Source organism: Notolepis coatsorum, assembly GCF_963971535.1.
Source record: "Notolepis coatsorum genome assembly, chromosome: 9".
In the NCBI taxonomy this organism is placed as follows: Eukaryota; Metazoa; Chordata; class Actinopteri; order Aulopiformes; family Paralepididae; genus Notolepis; species Notolepis coatsorum.
In genome coordinates this window covers 143,033,444-143,052,527 of record NC_140173.1, presented here as the reverse complement: position 1 = coordinate 143,052,527, position 19,084 = coordinate 143,033,444, and the positions used below count along the sequence as shown (strand labels likewise).

Sequence of the window (19,084 nt, the reverse complement as noted above, 5' to 3'; positions counted from 1 at the left end):
ACAATACTATATTTACATCTCACACAAGTTGTGAGATTATTTTCTGATTTAGCGCTGCAATTTCGGACACATTTATTTCGGTTGGAATGAGAGTCGGTCGAGGGCGCCCTTCTCCAGGACGAGCGCCGGTGAATTCAACATTTTAATTATAAGCATTGTGTGTCATGGCAGTAATTCATCCTCGTTCATCCTGGAGTACAGGATGTATTCCACACCTGCTGCTCCTTGTTTGCCCAGGTCTCCAGCTTCTCCGTAGAATCCCGGCTGGCCCAGTTCTCCGTCGACGCCGTCGAGACCAGACTCACCCTGGAAACACAGCAAACACGGTTAAATCACAGTTCCCAAGGTTGTGTGTGGTTTCAGCACAAAGGTTCCAATGTAACATGCTTTTTTTTGTCTTTCTTTGTTCCATTCAAGGAGCAGATAAAGGTTCCATTCACCAGTGAGCAGCCTGTACAAGGTCTATAAATTACTCAAGTCTTGACAATGACAACGAAACAATTATTATTTTTTGCGCCAAGCAGGCCGCACACCAGCCCTGTAAAACTATGGCCCGTGCCAATTCATGAGCTGTTTGTTTTTGCAAAAACTGTGACTCAGCCTCGTAATTTATAGACCTCGGGTCTGTATACAAAAAGACTGAAAAAGAAGGAAGACTTAGTCTACCTATCATTCAGATCCTGCTGTCAAAACATTTTACAGGTACTATTTGTGAGTTCTGCTGTTCGGGTACTGGAGGCCTGTAACTACATTGCAGTTTTGAATCGCATATTGTTAAACTGGGTACAATATTCCAAGACTAGTCTTGTTGATGTGTCTTAATGAACCCCAGGAGGGCCGTTAGCTCAGGGGGAAACCACCCCTGAATGAACAACAGGGATATTTCCTCATGTTTGTGACTTCATGAACGTCTTATCGTCCCTGAGGATTTCTCTGATTAAAACACGCGGGGAACCTGAATACAGGTAACACCCTTGCGTTATATAATGTGGAAAAAAGGTCTCTCTCCGGTCCAGGGACAGGCTCGACTCTCTCCAAGAACTGTTCAACACTTCCCGCGTGTGTCCTCACCAGGTCGTGGATATAATAGAGAATGTTTTCATTCCAAACCACGCTGCCAAATACTTTCAGCGGCCCCGATCCAGGACCTTGCGACGTGTTCGCATTCGACACGGCCAGGGGGAAAGCAGAAACAAATAATGTATGGTACATGTACTCCGGCGGGGCCTCTCCGAGGCTAAAGGTTGACCTGGAATGGGGCTTCAAAAACAAGGGAAACTTTCGAAACAACTGGTGGGGCCTGTGAATGTCTGGGTTCAGCTGTTCCAGGTTCTGTGGAAACTCCCCGGTGTGGAGATATACTGTATATACCAACCCCAGCCAAAACATCCCTCTGTTAGATTCAGTTCCCACAACAACAAAAGTCGTAAAAAAAAAAAAGCTTTGAAAACTCACAAGGGGTCCGGGGGCTCCTTTCTGTCCCGCTTTTCCGGGGGCGCCCATGGGCACGTCGCCGTACAGGGGACACACGGCGGCACATGTCCTCTTCACGGAGTTGGCGAAGGCGGACATCTGTTCCAGGACGATCCTCTTGCAGACGTCGATCACGTGTTGAGCGGCGAGCGTCGGGCCCTGTCGTAAACAGATCGTTCGTTACCACATCGTCCATCGCTGAGAGGCCGCCCAACTCTCGGGGACTTCATACAATATGGAAATATCACAGGACACACAGGGCATGCTCTCCGCCATGAGGCTGGAGCAAGAGGGAGCAGGGGGGGGGGGGGTAGCGAGGCTCGAGGCCAGCAATATTTCCCTGGACTCATTATGGATTTACAGCCATACAAAATGCAAACCCGTGCTGTGAGTCGCAAGTAACTATACAGACTAATGAGAAACCATTTAAAGGCATTCTTGACACTCCAATTGTTACCACACACTGTGCGTGCCAGTCACTCGTTAGTTACTACTGTATTGCTAATAATTGCTTTGGTATATATATGATCATTTAGGCCGTAGAGAAATTGTATACCACTATATCTGTACACCTCTACATGTATGTATACCACTATATCTGTACACCTCTACATGTGTATGTATACCACTATATCTGTACACCTCTACATGTGTGTATACCACTATATCTGTACACCTCTACATGTATGTATACCACTATATCTGTACACCTCTACATGTATGTATACCACTATATATGTACCCCTCTACATGTATGTATACCACTATATCTGTACCTCTCTACATGTATATGTATACCACTATATATGTACCCCTCTACATGTATGTATACCACTATAACTGTACACCTCTACATGTATGTATACCACTATATCTATACACCTCTACATGTGTATGTATACCACTATATCTGTACACCTCTACATGTGTATGTATACCACTATATCTGTACACCTCTCTACATGTGTATTTATACCACTATATCTGTACACCTCTACATGTGTATGTATACACTATATCTGTACACCTCTACATGTATGTATACACTATATCTGTACCTTTCTACATGTTTATGTACTGTATACCACTATATCTGTACCGCTCTACATGTATGTATACACTATATCTGTACACCTCTACATGTATGTATACCACTATATCTGTACACCTCTACATGTATATGTATACCACTATATCTGTACACCTCTACATGTATGTATACCACTATATCTGTACCTCTCTACATGTATGTATACCACTATATCTGTACCCCTCTACATGTATGTATACCACTATATCTGTACCTCTCTACATGTATATGTATACCACTATATATGTACACCTCTACATGTATGTATACCACTATATCTGTACACCTCTACATGTATGTATACCACTATATCTGTACACCTCTACATGTATGTATACACTATATCTGTACACCTCTACATGTGTATGTATACCACTATATCTGTACACCTCTACATGTGTGTATACCACTATATCTGTACACCTCTACATGTGTATGTATACCACTATATCTGTACACCTCTACATGTATGTATACCACTATATCTGTACACCTCTACATGTATGTATACACTATATCTGTACACCTCTACATGTGTATGTATACCACTATATCTATACACCTCTACATGTATGTATACACTATATCTGTACACCTCTACATGTGTATGTATACCACTATATCTATACACCTCTACATGTATGTATACACTATATCTGTACACCTCTCTACATGTATGTATACCACTATATCTGTACACCTCTACATGTATATGTATACCACTATATCTGTACCTCTCTACATGTATATGTATACCACTATATCTGTACACCTCTCTACATGTATATGTATACCACTATATATGTACCCCTCTACATGTATGTATACCACTATATCTGTACACCTCTCTACATGTATATGTATACCACTTGTGTGTGGGAATGATAAACAGACAGCTTACACTGCTAGCATGGCAGACGTGAGGGTGTCATTGTCTGCCCCATTGTTCTAATCAGGACTACGGTAGTTGTCTGTCCCTGTGTTGCGCACACATAGCTGGGAAACCCATCTATAATGTCATAGACCGCTCCCTCAACATGATTGACAAGCAGCCGTCGGTTATGCGTCGCAGCGCAGGCCTCGATCATATGAATCGTTATGCCGCTGTGTGTCTGACGTTAAAGTTTTCACACGAACGAATGTTTTCAGTCCTAATTACATAAAGATCGTGAAGTCGTGTACAATCATCGTCAAAGACAGTAGGGGTTTTGAAGAAGCAAGGAGAGGGGGTAGCTGCCCTTGCTAACCGCATGAACTCGAAGTTGTTTTTGTTGGTGAAGCAACTTTTGTTTGGAAAGGCTTCCTTGGCGCCGCTAAAAGCAGTTCAGCAGAACTGCTGTGGATCCGACCCGGTGGCCTGTTTCTTTTTACCAAACGGTTCGAGCGTTTTGCGAATCTGATTGGCCACGCACGTTTCTGGTCATGTGACATGTGCGCCCAATGGTGTGACGGCAAGTTTTTCGACAGTTAAGCTTAGGCGCTCTTTCGAAGTTGGTTAAGGTTAGAGTTTGTCTTAGAGCAGGGGGCGATAGAACGCCATACCTGATTCCAAACTCTAACCTTAACCAACTGCGAAAGAGTCGCTTAGAAGCTTAACCAGTGATAAACTAGGCGTTAGGTCGTTTGCAGGCTGTTCGACGCGGAAATGGGCTAAGACACAGCTCGTCACGCGACTGGGCGCACATGTCACATGACCAGAAACGTGCGTGGCCAATCGGATTCGCAAAACGCACGAACCGTTTGGTAAAAAAATAGACGCGACCCGGTGGCACACGGTATCAATGCAACACAGAGGTTGCCGTCAAGTCTCATCCAATCTCACTGCCGGGTCTCACCATGTTTTTGTGGTAAATCCTCCCAGAATATATTGTGTTGAAAACCCACTCATAAGAGCTTTAATAACTGCAAATACATGGAAGACGTGTACAGTATGTGCTTCAATGACTGAAAGAGTTAAAATTAGGGCTGTCAGTTTATCGCGTTAATTAGATTAATTAATTACACAGCAAATTATCGCGTTATGAAAATTAACTCAAAATGAATTAGAAAAAAGAAAAAGAAAAACATTTAAATAATTTTTTTTTGATCTTGTTCATTCCATAAGCACGTAGAATACACATTACAGACTTTTTTTTATATGGTCCATTTGCATGTTCTTGTTATTTGATTCTAGGGACATCTATGGATCTCAGGGAATGTATTCAGTGTCAGAAATACTGTGTCTGTTACTAGGCTTGAGGAAACTGTAATGAACCAAATGAGAATATCAATACAATTTTTTTTTTTTATCTTTGACTGTGAATAACACCATGCTCAAATTGACCAGACGTGAAAAATCGAAGCAAATTAATAGATGGAAGATGATTAAACGGAAGGTTTTGTAGATACAGTACTGAATTCTGCCATCCGGACACACGCAATTTGAAATATGATTATAGAATATAAAATATCAGGCATAAAATGGTTATGTGATTAAAATGCGATTAATTAGATTAATTAATTACAAATCCTGTAATTAATTAGATAATTTTTTTTAATCGCCTGACAGCACTAGTTAAAATATCTCAAACATGTCTGTGGCATCATCACCCAAAAAACTACGTGTATCTTGCTTACCGGTGGACCGGGTGGCCCCTGGAAACCGACCAGTCCTCCGTCGCCTCGAACGCCCTTGACTCCGCCGGGGCCCGACCGCCCGGGTTCGCCTCCCTGGCCGCGCTTCCCCCGTACCCCCTGGGGGCCCGACTGTGCCCGGCCTCCAGTCTACGGGGCAGGTAACGGCAACAACGATGGTTACACTGTTCACGAACCACTGGTATTAGACTATACATGGTGATGTTTGACACATTGACGAGTGAGGCATCAAGGTATACAACGGGCTTCGTGACACATAAACACGGCCACGCATCCCAGCTGTAGACTCTGTACTTTAAGATAGAGAGGCAATTCAAACAGAAAGGATTCTGGGCTTTGGTTTTCTATTGATTCTTTCTCACTATCCAGACCTAATAACCAGCCTACTGGGATTGAACCATGTGCAACAGGTTCTAAGAAGATAGCAGTGAATAAATGACTGTAATGTTTCTGTATTTTATATGATGTGTTAAAGTGTTATTGTGATTTGTTGTACACATGTATTAGCACTACTGTCATTGTTGCCAGATCATCTTTTGCCAAGTATGTGAATTGCGTTATCTCACAAACACCCTCTCCACAGGGGCTTTTCACAAAGGACTTCACCAGGAATGGTGCAGCACACGATAAACATCCAGTCAGCAGAACTTTCCTTTTGTGGATTAACCCTTTCACTGCCACCGTCTGTCGTGTGGTAGTGAAATGGTTAACCTTTCTGTAGTGTGGTTGTGAAAGGGTTAACCCTTTGTTGTGTGGCAGTGAAAGGGTTAACCTGTATTGTCGCAGTGACATGGTTAACCCTTTGGTGGTGTGGTAGTGAAAGGGTTAAAGGAATTTAACAATTGTGGACCCTACTAGTCCTACTTACCACCAGTGGTGTTGTCAGTCGTTAAGAGTTAAGTTAGTTCTTCATACTGGATACCTGCAGCTCAAAGCCACACACTAATGTGAAGTGGATGTACAAGCTTAAACTCACTGAACTCCACTCCTCAGTGCACACCGAGTAGATTTAGCTTAGTTTCAGTCAGCTTGTACAAACAGGAGCTTGTCCCTGTTGACTTTGCATTAGTTTTGTGGCTAACTAAGCGGAACTGTACTTTATAGTGTACTGTATATGCCATGGTAGGCTGGCTGTCCTTCTCCATTGGTATACCTTTATTTATAAAGCACTTATTGGCCTGTTACCTTTATACCTCAGTACATATCTCACTATCTCTGATCATCTATTTTACAGCTTGCGATCTCAGGACTATCTTTATGCCTCAGTCCCCAGAACTCGCAGTGAGTAGTTTGGGAAGAGGGCTTTCATGTACTCTGCTCCCTCTACTTGGAATGGTCTTAAATAAAAACTCTGAAGCCACAGGCCCTTGTCGCCTTGCCTGATTTTAAAGTTCACGTCACAGACCCTGCAACATCTGAATTGGGAGTTTGCAAATGCATTAATACATAAATCAAATCAAATCAAATAAAATGTATTTATAAGGCCCGACAACACACGTTAATGTCCCCATGGGCCGTACACGTCTTCTTTAAACAAGTCAAGAAGAAAACATAACAATAAGTCAAGAACAGAACAAGAACATAGTCCATAAGGTCCAACAAATTTAAAAAAAATGCAAAAAAATGAAAGAATGCAAGCACTCCCAGACATACCCCATAATGCTACATGCTACACGTTACTAATGTTAAGGACATGGTGGTGCTTGCTTTTTTTTAATCCTTTTATCTTTTTTATCTTTACCTTTTATCTGTCCGTGTTTTGTCCTGTTGTAACTTGATTTATTATTTGTATTGCTGCCATTTTGGTCAGGTCTTGCTTGTAAAAGAAATCCTTGATCTCAAATAATGTATGGTCACTCGGTCGAGCTCCAGCTCTGTCACTCAATGACTTTTCCTAAAAGTACCCGTTTTATCTGGCACGGTTTCTGAAATTTCAAAATGACTTCAGGAAAATGTAATTAGAACGTTATTCCACATATATGGAATATATATGTGGAAAGTCACACCACTTTATTTATTGTTATAAACCTGTGGTAAACCTCATATTTTTATATTAAGAGGTAATTATATAGTTTACACTGTTTCTTTTTCTCATATTTATCATATAAGCTGTGGGGTCATCTGACCCCTTCCGGCGGGAATCAGTGACATTTTCTCCATGGCTGTTCTAGTGTTAAAGGACTCTGCAGATCAACATTGTTGGTACTGTAAGTGTAAGTACTGCTAGAGTTTCAAAATTGTGCACTATTCCTTTAATGGATTAGACACGTCACTGAGGAGAATGCCTCGGGGTCCCTCCAGTCCAGACTCCAGAGAGGGGCTTGAAGGAGATGCCTCAGGGCATCTCTGGCTGCAATTGTAGCTTACCACCACCGGTATGACTGTGTATGAACGAATAATGGACTCTGTAAGCACTCTGGGGTCACTGGGGTGTCACGAAGAGCGCTATATAAATCCAATCCATTATTATTATTATTATTATTATTATGGCAGCTCAACAAGCGCAACGTTGCAGTTAAACAGCACCTCAGGACGAGTCGCAGCTCCGTCTGCGCCCTCGTCACAGATGAGCAGCACACGGCCAGAGACACTGGACCGCAAGGGGACAGAGTGCCCCCCCGGAGCTTAACCCTTTCACTACCACACAACAGAAGGTCAACCCTTTCACTACCACCACTACAGACGGTCAACCCTTTCACTACCACCACTACAGACGGTTAACAATGAAACTACTTGCTACAAAAAAAAATATGAAATGTTATTTTATGTTGAGTACAATTATAATCTACTGGATTTTTAGGTGAAATGTGATGTTTTTTTGGGGGGGGGGGGGGGGGGTTACAATATCTTTTTACTTTCAAATGAATAACAATCTCTGCAGTGAGTGGTTGTTGCCACGGTAACTAAGGACTCTGTAGCAGAAGCCGCGTGCCAGTAGTAGGAGGTCTTGTTTGACTTGTTAGTCGCCGTTATTATCAAGATGGCGGCAGGGTGAGCAGATTTCTCCCGAGAGAGACTTTGATATACGGCCACATGGGCTTCCGGTCCAGCATGAATGGCCCCACTGTTCCATCTGAAGCGACCGCGCCGACGCCATCGCGTCATCATCACCGTGGACAGCCGTCCCTGCAGGGTGCTGCCACACACCTTGTGCCGAGTCCAAACTACGGGCTATTTGGAGAGGGGGGGGGGGGGGGGGGGGGGGAGGGTCTGACCCGGTACTCGATGGGTATATACACCAGTGATGCCAGTAACTAGTTACTACTAAGTAACTAGTTACTGTAATCTGATTACTTTTTAAGGATGTGATGATTATATTATATTTAGGGCTGTCAAAATGAATGCTTTAACTTTGGAGATTAATTTCAATTATTTAAAGCGTTAAAATAAATGTATCTAGATTAATTATCTATGGAGTGAAAAATCGTCAACGTTCTGAACTTTCAGCGGTATATTTGCTTGTTCTTTTTTTGCATCGACTCATGCACCTTTTTGAAAATCATCTGACACATTTTTGTTGTTAATATGATTTATATTACTATTAAAATACTATTAAAATAGTATTTGAATCTAAATATACTTTCTTTGTGTTGATTTTACATTAATTCCATGATTTTACTCAAGTAAATATCTGTTACAAGCTTCGGTCTTATGTCGAAAAATGCTATTTTTAATCTAGATGAATCTAGATTAATTACAGAAAATTGTGAGATTAATTAGTTAATTTTTTTTAAATCTATTGACAGCACTAGTATACACACAAAGGAACCGGTGACAGTCTAGGTAGTGAAAGAATAAAAATGTCACAATGAATTTAGAAGGTATGTTATTGAGAAACAGGGGCGCTGTGTGTTATATGATCCTTCTGTGACAGGATAGAAGTGTCAGGGGAGGAACGTGCGGAAAAAAGTCCAGGAACTTTTTCACTTTCATCTTATAGTATTTGGAATAAAAAACGAAATGTTTTACACACACTTAATTTTTTTTGTATCCACTTTTTCTCCCATTTTCTATTTTTCTCCCATCCCAATTTTCGTATCATCCAATTTAACCCTCCCCTGTCTTTGAACGCTGTTTCTTGCCTCCCACAAGCCGGCTGCAATGTGGACTAAGTCATACATAGCACGAGTCCCCTCCGATACTCGAGGTAACAGCAGTCGCATCTTTCCACCTGCGCGGCTCGATCTTTCAGCGTCAGGGGTCTGGGCTTTGGAGGGGCCCCGCCCCCGTCGCTTCCTGATTCTACTGCGCAGGCGCACCAACCGACCTGTCGGAGTCGCTGTCCACAACGCCCGATCCCCACCCATCAGTTTCCCTCCCCCTAATACTGCCAATGTGTATTAGTGCGGACGACCAGCTAAACTGAAAGCAATGTGGAGCGCTGGGCTCGAACAGGGAGGCGTACCTGTTCGAGCCCAGTCTCCAGTATTTGTGGTGAGCGCCTTGCCCACTGCACCACATAGCCGCCCTTTACACACACTTTCTTAAAGGTTCTATAGATCCCCAAAAAAAGTTATCGTTAATTAAATAAATACATCCACAGAGCTTTTAGAAAGGTGCAGAATAAAAAAAATAATAATAATATTGATGAATGAATTTATCATAAACAAAAATATTGGCGGGTCCAATATGAATGTGGTTATTTGCGTACATTATTTACATGCATGCACGTATCTCTACCTCCCATTTCCCCATGTGGAATGCACCTGGATTGGATCAATGACATGCTGGTGCTCTAGTGCGACATCTAGTGGCTGAATGTTATCTATATAGAACCTTTAATTAATAACCCGCACATGTGTGTTTAGAACCAGGTATAAATTATATATAAATGTGTAATGAATCTGGTGTAATTGATATTGATATAATTAGTATTAACAATTGAGCACCTCAGATGAAAAAACGTTTCATTTAATGTGAATCAAGTCGTGAAACAAACAGTGCCATAGGGGAATTTTATGAATGTGTTGAAATAAATAAATAAACATTGACAAGAAAGTATTACCACTATATATCTCAAAGTACAAAATCTAGGTTATATAAAGATGATGCAGATATCGGTCCTTCTCACCTGTCCTTTTGGGCCCGTGCGTCCTTTTTCTCCCTATAAAAAAGGGAGATTATTATTATTATTATGATTATTTTATTGTCACAAACTATAACTATGAGCTATAACTATAAATATAAACTACATTGTCACAAACTATAACTATGAGCTATAACTATAAATATAAACTATATCTATAAACTGAATAAGCTATGAATACACTATAGACTAGACATAATACACAACGTATATTCTATCTACACAAACTATACAATACAAAGTATATGTAGGCAGCAGTGTGTGCATGTGATAAGTAGGGTTGGGCACCGAAAACCGGTTCTAATAGGAACCGGTTCCTAACGTCCGGTTCTGAAACATATTTGCATTTCGATTCTTAATTTCGATTCTTAAAAAAAAAAAAAAAAAATTTACTTTGTTAATTAATACCCTAGTTACAGTACAGCAACCAAATTAAACTGTATCAAGTCAACTGAAAATGTGAATAGTATGAACAAAAATAAAAAATGTCAACAAAAAAAATTTTCTCCTGCGAAATAAGCTGTGACCTGTTTTGACCTGCACCTCAAAGAATCGGAATCGAGAATCGTTTAGAACAGGAATCGATACGGAGAATCGGAACCGGAACCGGAATCGTTCAAATCCAAACGATGCCCAACCCTATAATAAGTGTGCTTGTGTGTATGCTGCTCATGTGATAATTCAGAGTCTATCCGTCAGTATGCCCGGTGGAAGCAGCCGCTCAGTGTTCTCTTGGATGTGGACCTGAAACCGCGGTACCGTCTGGACTCAAAACGGTTTGTGGAAGATTTTAAGTAACATGAAACAGTGATGTCTTGATCTACTGCTCAATTGTTGGGGAACCCTTAGGCCTACAGCTACACCTACAATGAAAATTCAAGCCTTTTTACTTATTATTATTATTATTATTATTATTTTATTTTACATTTTTTGTTTTTTGCTTGGTTTTTTTTTCTATTCATTTTTTATTTTTTGCTATTATTATTGTTGTTGTTATTTTTCTTGTATATGTATGTGGGGACGAGTAGGGATGGATATTAGATGTATACCAGTCCAGGATCTATACTGGTGCTCATCCCTTTGTTTGTGTTTTTGTCTCTTGTTTTTTGTATGGGTGATGGGTAAAAAAATAAATAAAAAAAGTGTCAAGATTTAAAATATGCGTATGTACATTTGTGTGTGTATGTACGTATGTAAGTATGGATATGTGCAGTTATGTATGTGTATGTAGGTACACATACTATACCTAAATGTAAAATGACTTTCTTTGACACAATAAAGTATTAAAAAATAAATAAAAAAAAAACGGTTTGTGGTGCGGGTGGCTGGTGGTCTTTCAAAGTAAAGTAATTCAAAGTCATTGAAAAAAACCAAAAAAACAGACGAAGTGAGTAAAGATATGAAGGCAGGTTGTGTACAGCGTGAAGCAGCGGTAACCTACCCCTGCACCTGTCACACCCTGGACGCCTTGAACTCCTACGTCTCCCTGTAAGAGAGAGAGTTGAAACCGGGAAAGAAAATCATTAGCAAGTAGAATATAGTTGACTTTGTGATTCACGACACAGACACACTGTGTATATACGCGGCGAGGTACGAGCCGTGACGAGTGATGTTTGCCCCGTCGAGCCTCTGTTCACTGTACGCCAGGTCCCGTCGTCATCTTATACCTTGTCGTCACGTGGGACTCTAAGTTGTTGACATGTCTTCAGCACCGTCAGGGAAACTCCTGTACATTCATTGTGTTTTAGTCAGTTGTTGTGATAGTTCTAGACACTAGTTCTAGACACTCTAGAGACGCTAGGATACGACCCTGAGACCCTTAACATTTGACAATTAGCGGCAGTAACATGTTAGGGATTAGCGGCAGTAACATGTTAGGGAAGTGGTCTAGGTTTAGAATGGGCTCAGGAGGTAGAGCAGTCGTCTGGCTCCCGGTTTGATTCCCGCTGCTCCCGGACAGCGTGTCGAAGTGTCCTTGAGCAAGACACTTAACCCCTAATTGCCCCCGATGAGCAGGTTGGCACCTTTGCACATGGTCGCCTCCGCCGTCGGTGTGTGTGAATGTGTGACAACAGCGCTCATCAAAGGCAAAGTTTCAGCCATCGGTGTGTGTACTAGGTAGTACTAAGGACTTGCTGTAATGCATCATAATGCACTATATAGTAGCCTACTATGATCTCTCGACGTGAGGACGATGTGCACAAAGTGATCATGATCAGTCTCTACTTGCTGTTCTTAATAGTCATAATGGGAGGGCGTGTCTGCAGGTTGTATCTCTCTGAGGGCCTAGTTCTAGTGCTCATGATGTAATAACCTAAATAACAGTTATTTTTTAATTTATTTTTTGATCCACTTTTTCTCCCATTTTCTATATTTTCTCCCATCCCAATTTCGTATCATCCAATTCAACCCTCCCCTGTCACGAACGCTGTTTCTTGCCTCCCACAAGCCGGCTGCAATGTGGACTAAGTCATACATAGCACAAGTCCCCTCCGGTACTTGAGGTAACAGCAGTCGCATCTTTTCACCTGCGCAGCTCGATCTCTCAGTGGCAAGGAGTAACGCGTGGGAGGCTCACGCTGCCCCCGACACTTCCTGATTCTACTGCGCAGGCGCACCAACTGACCTGTAGGAGTCGCTGTCCACAACGCCCGATCCCCACCCATCAGTTTCCCACCCCCTAATACGGCCAATGTGTATTAGTATGAACGACCAGCTAAACTGAAAGCAATGTGGAGCGCTGGATAACACAGTTATTTTTATAGTTTATCCGGCACACATACCTGTTAATTGTGTCCAAATGACTACACAATGTCACTGTATTTCTCCCCGAGTACTTTCATCGTATTTTAGAGCTGTGCTACTTTACTTGACACAATGCATTTTAATCGATAGCGCGACCAAGGAGGACCAACTATACTGATTAATCATCTTCTAATCCTTAAAAAGCTGTTGAAATGTTATGAGTTTATTTTGACATCGGCAACCGTCTGTCTTGGTTCGGAGAGCCGACCCTGGACAGAGAACAGAGATGGTCTGTCTCAGCGGCACTTGATAGTTTTCGAGCTGCCGAGCCAACTGCCGCTGAAGCCAAAACAGAATGCGTGCATGCACGGATGGCGTCCCGAGACTAGACAAAATTACACCTTAAAGGAGAATTCCGCTCAATTTAAGAATGAATGTTTATTATGAATTCCCGTCTACTTGGGGGAAGACGGAGGGGGGGGGGTCATAGATCCTTGTATTCTCAGCAAAGGTGTAGGGATGCTGCTAAGACATTTTCAGTTGTTTATAATATTTTTGGTGGGAAAAAAACCATACCAAACAAATATTCAATATACATTGTTTTTAACCTCTTAATAAGCCCTAGCCATATTTTCAGAAGATGCGCCTAAAAGTAGATTATTTCACTTCTACAAGGTCCATTTGCATGTTATAGGTATCTAGGGACATCTATGGACCTTGGGGAATGTATTCCCAGTGTCCGAAATATTGTGTGTGTTACTAGGCTTGAGTAAATTGTAATGAACCAAAGGAGAATATCAATTATTATTATTTGTATTTATTTTCTCATATTGCTAACATTGACCAGACGTGATAAATGGCCACTGAGCTCATTCGGCACCTTCTTGAGATCAAGTGTACAAAAAAATCTAAGCGAATGAATAAAGGGCAGATGATTTACAGGGGGTTTTGTAGATACAGTACTGCATTTTGCCATCCGGACACATGCAATTTTAAATATGAATATAGAATATAGAATATCAGGCCTATAAATGACCTCATTATGGCCAAGTCATACAACTATGGATCGGGCCAAATCTCCTCTCGCCAATGGCAGAGATCAATCTGGATTTAGTACCACCAGGCGCCCGTAACAGGGCAGAAATATACTGTAAGTACAGTAACTTTTTTGTAATGAAAAAAAAGGACTACAAACACAAATGACGCCGTCATTTCCTCACGTCTATATCCGCCGGTTTCTGATACAATGAGATTTTTGTAAACTCAGATTTCACTAATAACAACACTTAAAATCATTGGTGAACAAACGTAGCGCGGAAAAAATATATACAATTTGACTGCTGTTTTGATAGGGTTAGGGTCTCTTTACTCTTGGCTACATTTGAAAAAGAAACCAAAAATCAATATGAATTGCTCTTACGTCCTAGGACACTCCAATCAGTTTCTGTACACATCAACACCATTCCAAAGCTAGAAACCTCTGGACTGTTTCTTTTTGCTCCAGCTGTGTGCAGGGTTGAAAAAAGCCTTGCAATTCACAGCTATGTGTTCTGCCAACCAAATGATGATGCAATGCCATACCTCATTGGCCACAGTTGTGCTTTAATGATCATCACCTGTTACTTGATTGCAATCATCTGTTATTTGATGGCCCAGATGTCAAATACTATGAATGATGCGAGTGGCTACTCTCGCAAGTGCCAACACTGTAATTAAAAAAGAAGCAGTTGGATCACAAAAGAAAGTTCTGGCCGTGTTCTGAGTGAGCCGGGCAGCACACGGGGTCCAATAACAAACAGTTTTAAGCTCTACCACAACATGTAAAGAGACATTTTAACCATCTATAATGGAGGACAACAGTTATATTTATGCTTTTGATTTAGCTTGATTCATCCCTCAGACCGACAAACTATATCTCGGAACTAGCTAGTTGGAGCGGGGTCATCCCTATGTTCCCCAGGTTCTATGTTCTCCGCTCCCGAAAAAAGGTCCTATGTTCCCCTGGTCCTAGATCAGCCACAGTGGGCCAGTGAGCGCCATCTAGTGGGCCGCGGAGGCAGCCCAACCTACTGTACTGCCAAAATCAATGCTTAAATTTGTGTGTTAGTACCGTAATTTTCGGACTATAAGCCGCGCCTTTTTTCCCCATTTTTCGACCCTGCGGCTTATATAACGGTGCGGCTTATATGTGACTCGACGTGACCAAACCCGAAAATGTAAAAATCTAAATATTGCTTTTTTGACTGCACTGAAATGTTATTTATCTGTTCCCTTATTTGCTAAATTAATACAACTTGTAAATTAGTTAATTCTTGTTATTTGTCCGACAGTATTGTGTCCCAATGCGAATTACATAATGGTAATTAAACATTAAAACACCTGCGGCTTATAGTCCAGTGCGGCTTATAGTGCGAAAAGTACGGTATAGTCACCGCAACGAACGCTAGAATTTCGCTGGCACGGCAACAAGAGAAATGGAATTGAGAATGTTTCTGGAGGAAAGAGAATAATATTGTTGGCTAGGTGGTAGGCTATTGATTGCGTGTGTGTGGTTCAAACGTTAAACTTCTATTCCTAAAAGAACACTAGCGACAGAGTTGTGTGAGGGTGTAGAAGATGGTGCATGTTTTCTGTATGAATGATATTTACTGTAGGCCGGCTATAGCCTACAAACATGCAACATATTTCTCAAGCGGGGAACATAGGACCCGGGGAACATAGATACGCTCCTGTTGGAGCTACAGTAGCTAGCTATAGTTGGAGCTAGCTAGTTGGAGCTACAGTAGCTAACTAGTTGGAGCTAGCTAGTTGGAGCTACAGTAGCTAGCTAGAGGTCTTGGAGTGAATAATCAAGGACTGTTGTGTTCCATTGTAGATGGTTAAAACCTTTGTTTGCTTGCTGTGGTGTGGCTTGAAAAAAAATTCTTACTGGTCATAGCTCAGAACTCCGCCCGAAAGGACTCAGTAAGTCAGCTAATGGCTACGCATCAATTACACAAGTAATTTGGTACCACATTTGTAAAAAAAAATAAAGAAAAGAAGCTATCTGAAATATCCTTTAAACATCCTGAATGATCCTTTAAGTAACAACTAATAATGTCAGCAGGATGGAGGTGAATTACGAGACACATTTTATGGTTTTGTCTATGACCCAGATGAGCCCAGCATTGTCAGATCCTTGGAAAGTTCTTCAGGGGTTTTGTCATATTAGTCACACCGTCTTGTCCATTTCATTCTCTATCAGTATGACATCATAGACTCTTCCTTCTCATTTCTGGCCTCGGAAGACAGTTGTGAATGTAACCAAGACCAAATGAAATATGAACATGTGAAGGGTTTCACTCCTGGAGGAGATTACACCATTAGAGAGAGAAGTTGGCCCCTTATCTTACAAGACGACTGCTGGCTGGCATGAAAAGTGCAGATTATTAGGTTGACGTTATTATGTTACTTGAAATCTTTGCTTACAGTTCTGAGGAGGAAACTGAACGAGGAATATCGGCATCTGTATGTCTTAAATAACAGTAGGGCTGACCCCTATTAGTCGATTAGTCGACTAATCAATCGAAAGGAGCCGTAGTCGACTGCCAACCTCTTAGTTGAATAAAAAAAATATAGCCTATATATAAAATATTTTTATTTATATATTTTAAAGAGGCCTAGAAGCGTGGCTAACGCTAATGGCATGCATACCAGAGGCTAACTGCCTACGAAAACAGGCACAGAGGCACTGAAAGAGGATTTCACCATCTAATGAACACACTAGACTAGACAAATATCAAGATGTATCCATCAGTGGACCAATTGCATGCTTTTGCAGAGGACAAGAAGCCTTCAGTCGACTCCTTCAGACATTAAGCACCCCCCACAGCCCAAATGGAATGATAAAAAAATAATATATATATATATATATTATACTTTTTTTTTTTTTTGTCGACTAATAGCCGACTAACGGCAAATGTTGGCCAATCATAGTCGACCATCCAAATCCTTATAGTCGGGGACAGCCGTAAAAACAGTAATTTAATATGAAATAAATAGTCATTTTGGAATGAAGCATATCTCCCGCTGTGATGCTGAATGCAGTTGCCTTCCCCCTTTTTTTTTAAAAAACAAATCAATACTTCTACTCTACATCCTTCTGTCATCAGCTCGGACTGCTGCAGTACTGTGTGTAGCAATAGCACGCCACGAGGAAACACATAAATAGCTCCACCGAGTGTTCCACTGAAAGATTTGTCTCTGTAATTGACACAGGGTGCCCTGTAAACACAGAGGACAGGTCCTCAGGGGGGGGGGGGGGGGGGGGGGGGTTTGGCCCCCGGGTTGACCTCCTGTCCAGATGGAGAGAATTGGATACAGCGGCCCCCAGAGCAGCCGCATGACAACCAAAGACAGGGGGAGCAGCTAACTCTGGAGAACTGTGAATTACGTGAATTATCCTCTCGTTTGCCGGGGCCCCTGCGTTGCTGGGGGGGGTTGGATGCGGGTCCGGCGTCCGCTGACAGACGGCTCTGAGGTACAGGAGAGCCGCGCTGCCGCTGCCGCTGACGCTGACACATGACACTAGTAGCAGGCCGACCTGGCTCGGTACTGTAACCCGATCGTCACGACGACGACGACCACTCCATAACAAGACGAGAAATGTAAAAGAATGGACTCGGTAATCGGTCTCCTGCAGAGGAGGAGGATCTGCGGACGGATCAACCGATCGTTCGTCGGTCTAGTGTTTCGTTTGACCTCGTTATCGCCGCCGCTATCGTGCGGTCTGATCTGAAACGCACTACGGAGGACTACCATTTGTGAGTACAATAATTAAGACCGTGCCATATCACGGCGATGTCATGTGGTTCACGTAAAACAACCACTGCTAAGTAAAGTAAAGATACAAATGTTTGTATTCTTCCTAGGGATGCTCGATATTGGCTTTTTTACCGATACCGATATGCCGATATTGTCCAACTCTTAATTTCCGATACCGATATCAACCGATATCAACCGATACCGATACATGCAGGGTTTCCCCCCCAAAAAACGTAATAATTTCAGGTAATTAACATTACATATCTCTTGTCGCGTAATTAACACAACATTATGCATACTTTGACAATAAATTAAATAATAATTTGTTCTTACTTGCTTGCCTGGGTAAATAAAGCTTAAACAAATGTAAAAAAAATTAAAATAAAAAAATAAAATTGAAAACCGATACCGATATTTTCCGATATCACATTTTTATGCCAATATCGGCCGATAATATCGGACATCCCTAATTCTTCCCCCTTCTTTACACGCCCTTGACAGCGGATGGCGGGGTGGTTATTTAGCGGCGTCTTACCCGAGGTCCTGCCCTGCCCGCCAGGCCCACGTGTCCCTGTGGAGAGATATGGGACATGGTTTAGTGGTTCGAAGAGAATGAACTTGTATTTCAAAAGAGTTGGTGGAAGATTTATCCGGAACACTCACAACAGGTCCTGGGGGCCCGATAAACCCAGGTCTTCCTGGCTTCGCCGCGGTACCTTTGTAACCCCTCAGGCCCTGGAGACGAGTGAGACATGTTTTAATAAACCTACCTGAAGGTCTTACTTCACTTTCACCACACTGGCTGTGTAATGTAGATCAGTGGTTCCCAAAGTCGGGGTCGCGACCCAAAGGTGGGCCGCGAGATGATTTCAAAAAGAAAAAAGAAAAAAAAAATCAAAATTTTATTTATTTTTTTGTCAGGCCACTGAACTTATAAGCAGGCCAGGACAGTGTTTCTAGTTGTATTCTAAAATTCTATTCTATTGTATTCTAAAATGTGACTATATGGTTTTATATTAACTTAATAAATAAACAAAAACGAAAAATCTACTTATTTCAACGAACATTTCAAACTAAATAACAGATTATGCACATAAAACACTAAAAACAACCGAAGCAACAATAGTATTTTAATGAGGCTATTATTATTATCATTATTATTTTGCAACAAGTTAGCCCTCTCATAAATAGCACATATAAATGAATAACTAACTTGAACTAACTTAATAGGATTGAAGTGATATTTGGCTTAA

At 41.6% G+C, this 19,084-nt stretch overlaps 1 protein-coding gene across 1 annotated transcript in view; it reads right to left on the bottom strand.

The window, feature by feature from the left end:
- Positions 1-19,084, bottom strand: part of LOC311234787 (uncharacterized protein) — a gene marked incomplete at both ends in the record, with an annotated part of 71,604 nt that overhangs the window by 3,905 nt on the left and 48,615 nt on the right. Inside the window, 7 exons of the mRNA XM_084322031.1 lie at positions 216-306; positions 1,456-1,632; positions 5,180-5,326; positions 10,269-10,301; positions 11,725-11,769; positions 18,367-18,402; positions 18,495-18,566. Coding sequence (XP_084178157.1) covers positions 216-306; positions 1,456-1,632; positions 5,180-5,326; positions 10,269-10,301; positions 11,725-11,769; positions 18,367-18,402; positions 18,495-18,566 — 601 coding nt within the window. The remainder of the gene's footprint in view (positions 1-215; positions 307-1,455; positions 1,633-5,179; positions 5,327-10,268; positions 10,302-11,724; positions 11,770-18,366; positions 18,403-18,494; positions 18,567-19,084) is intronic.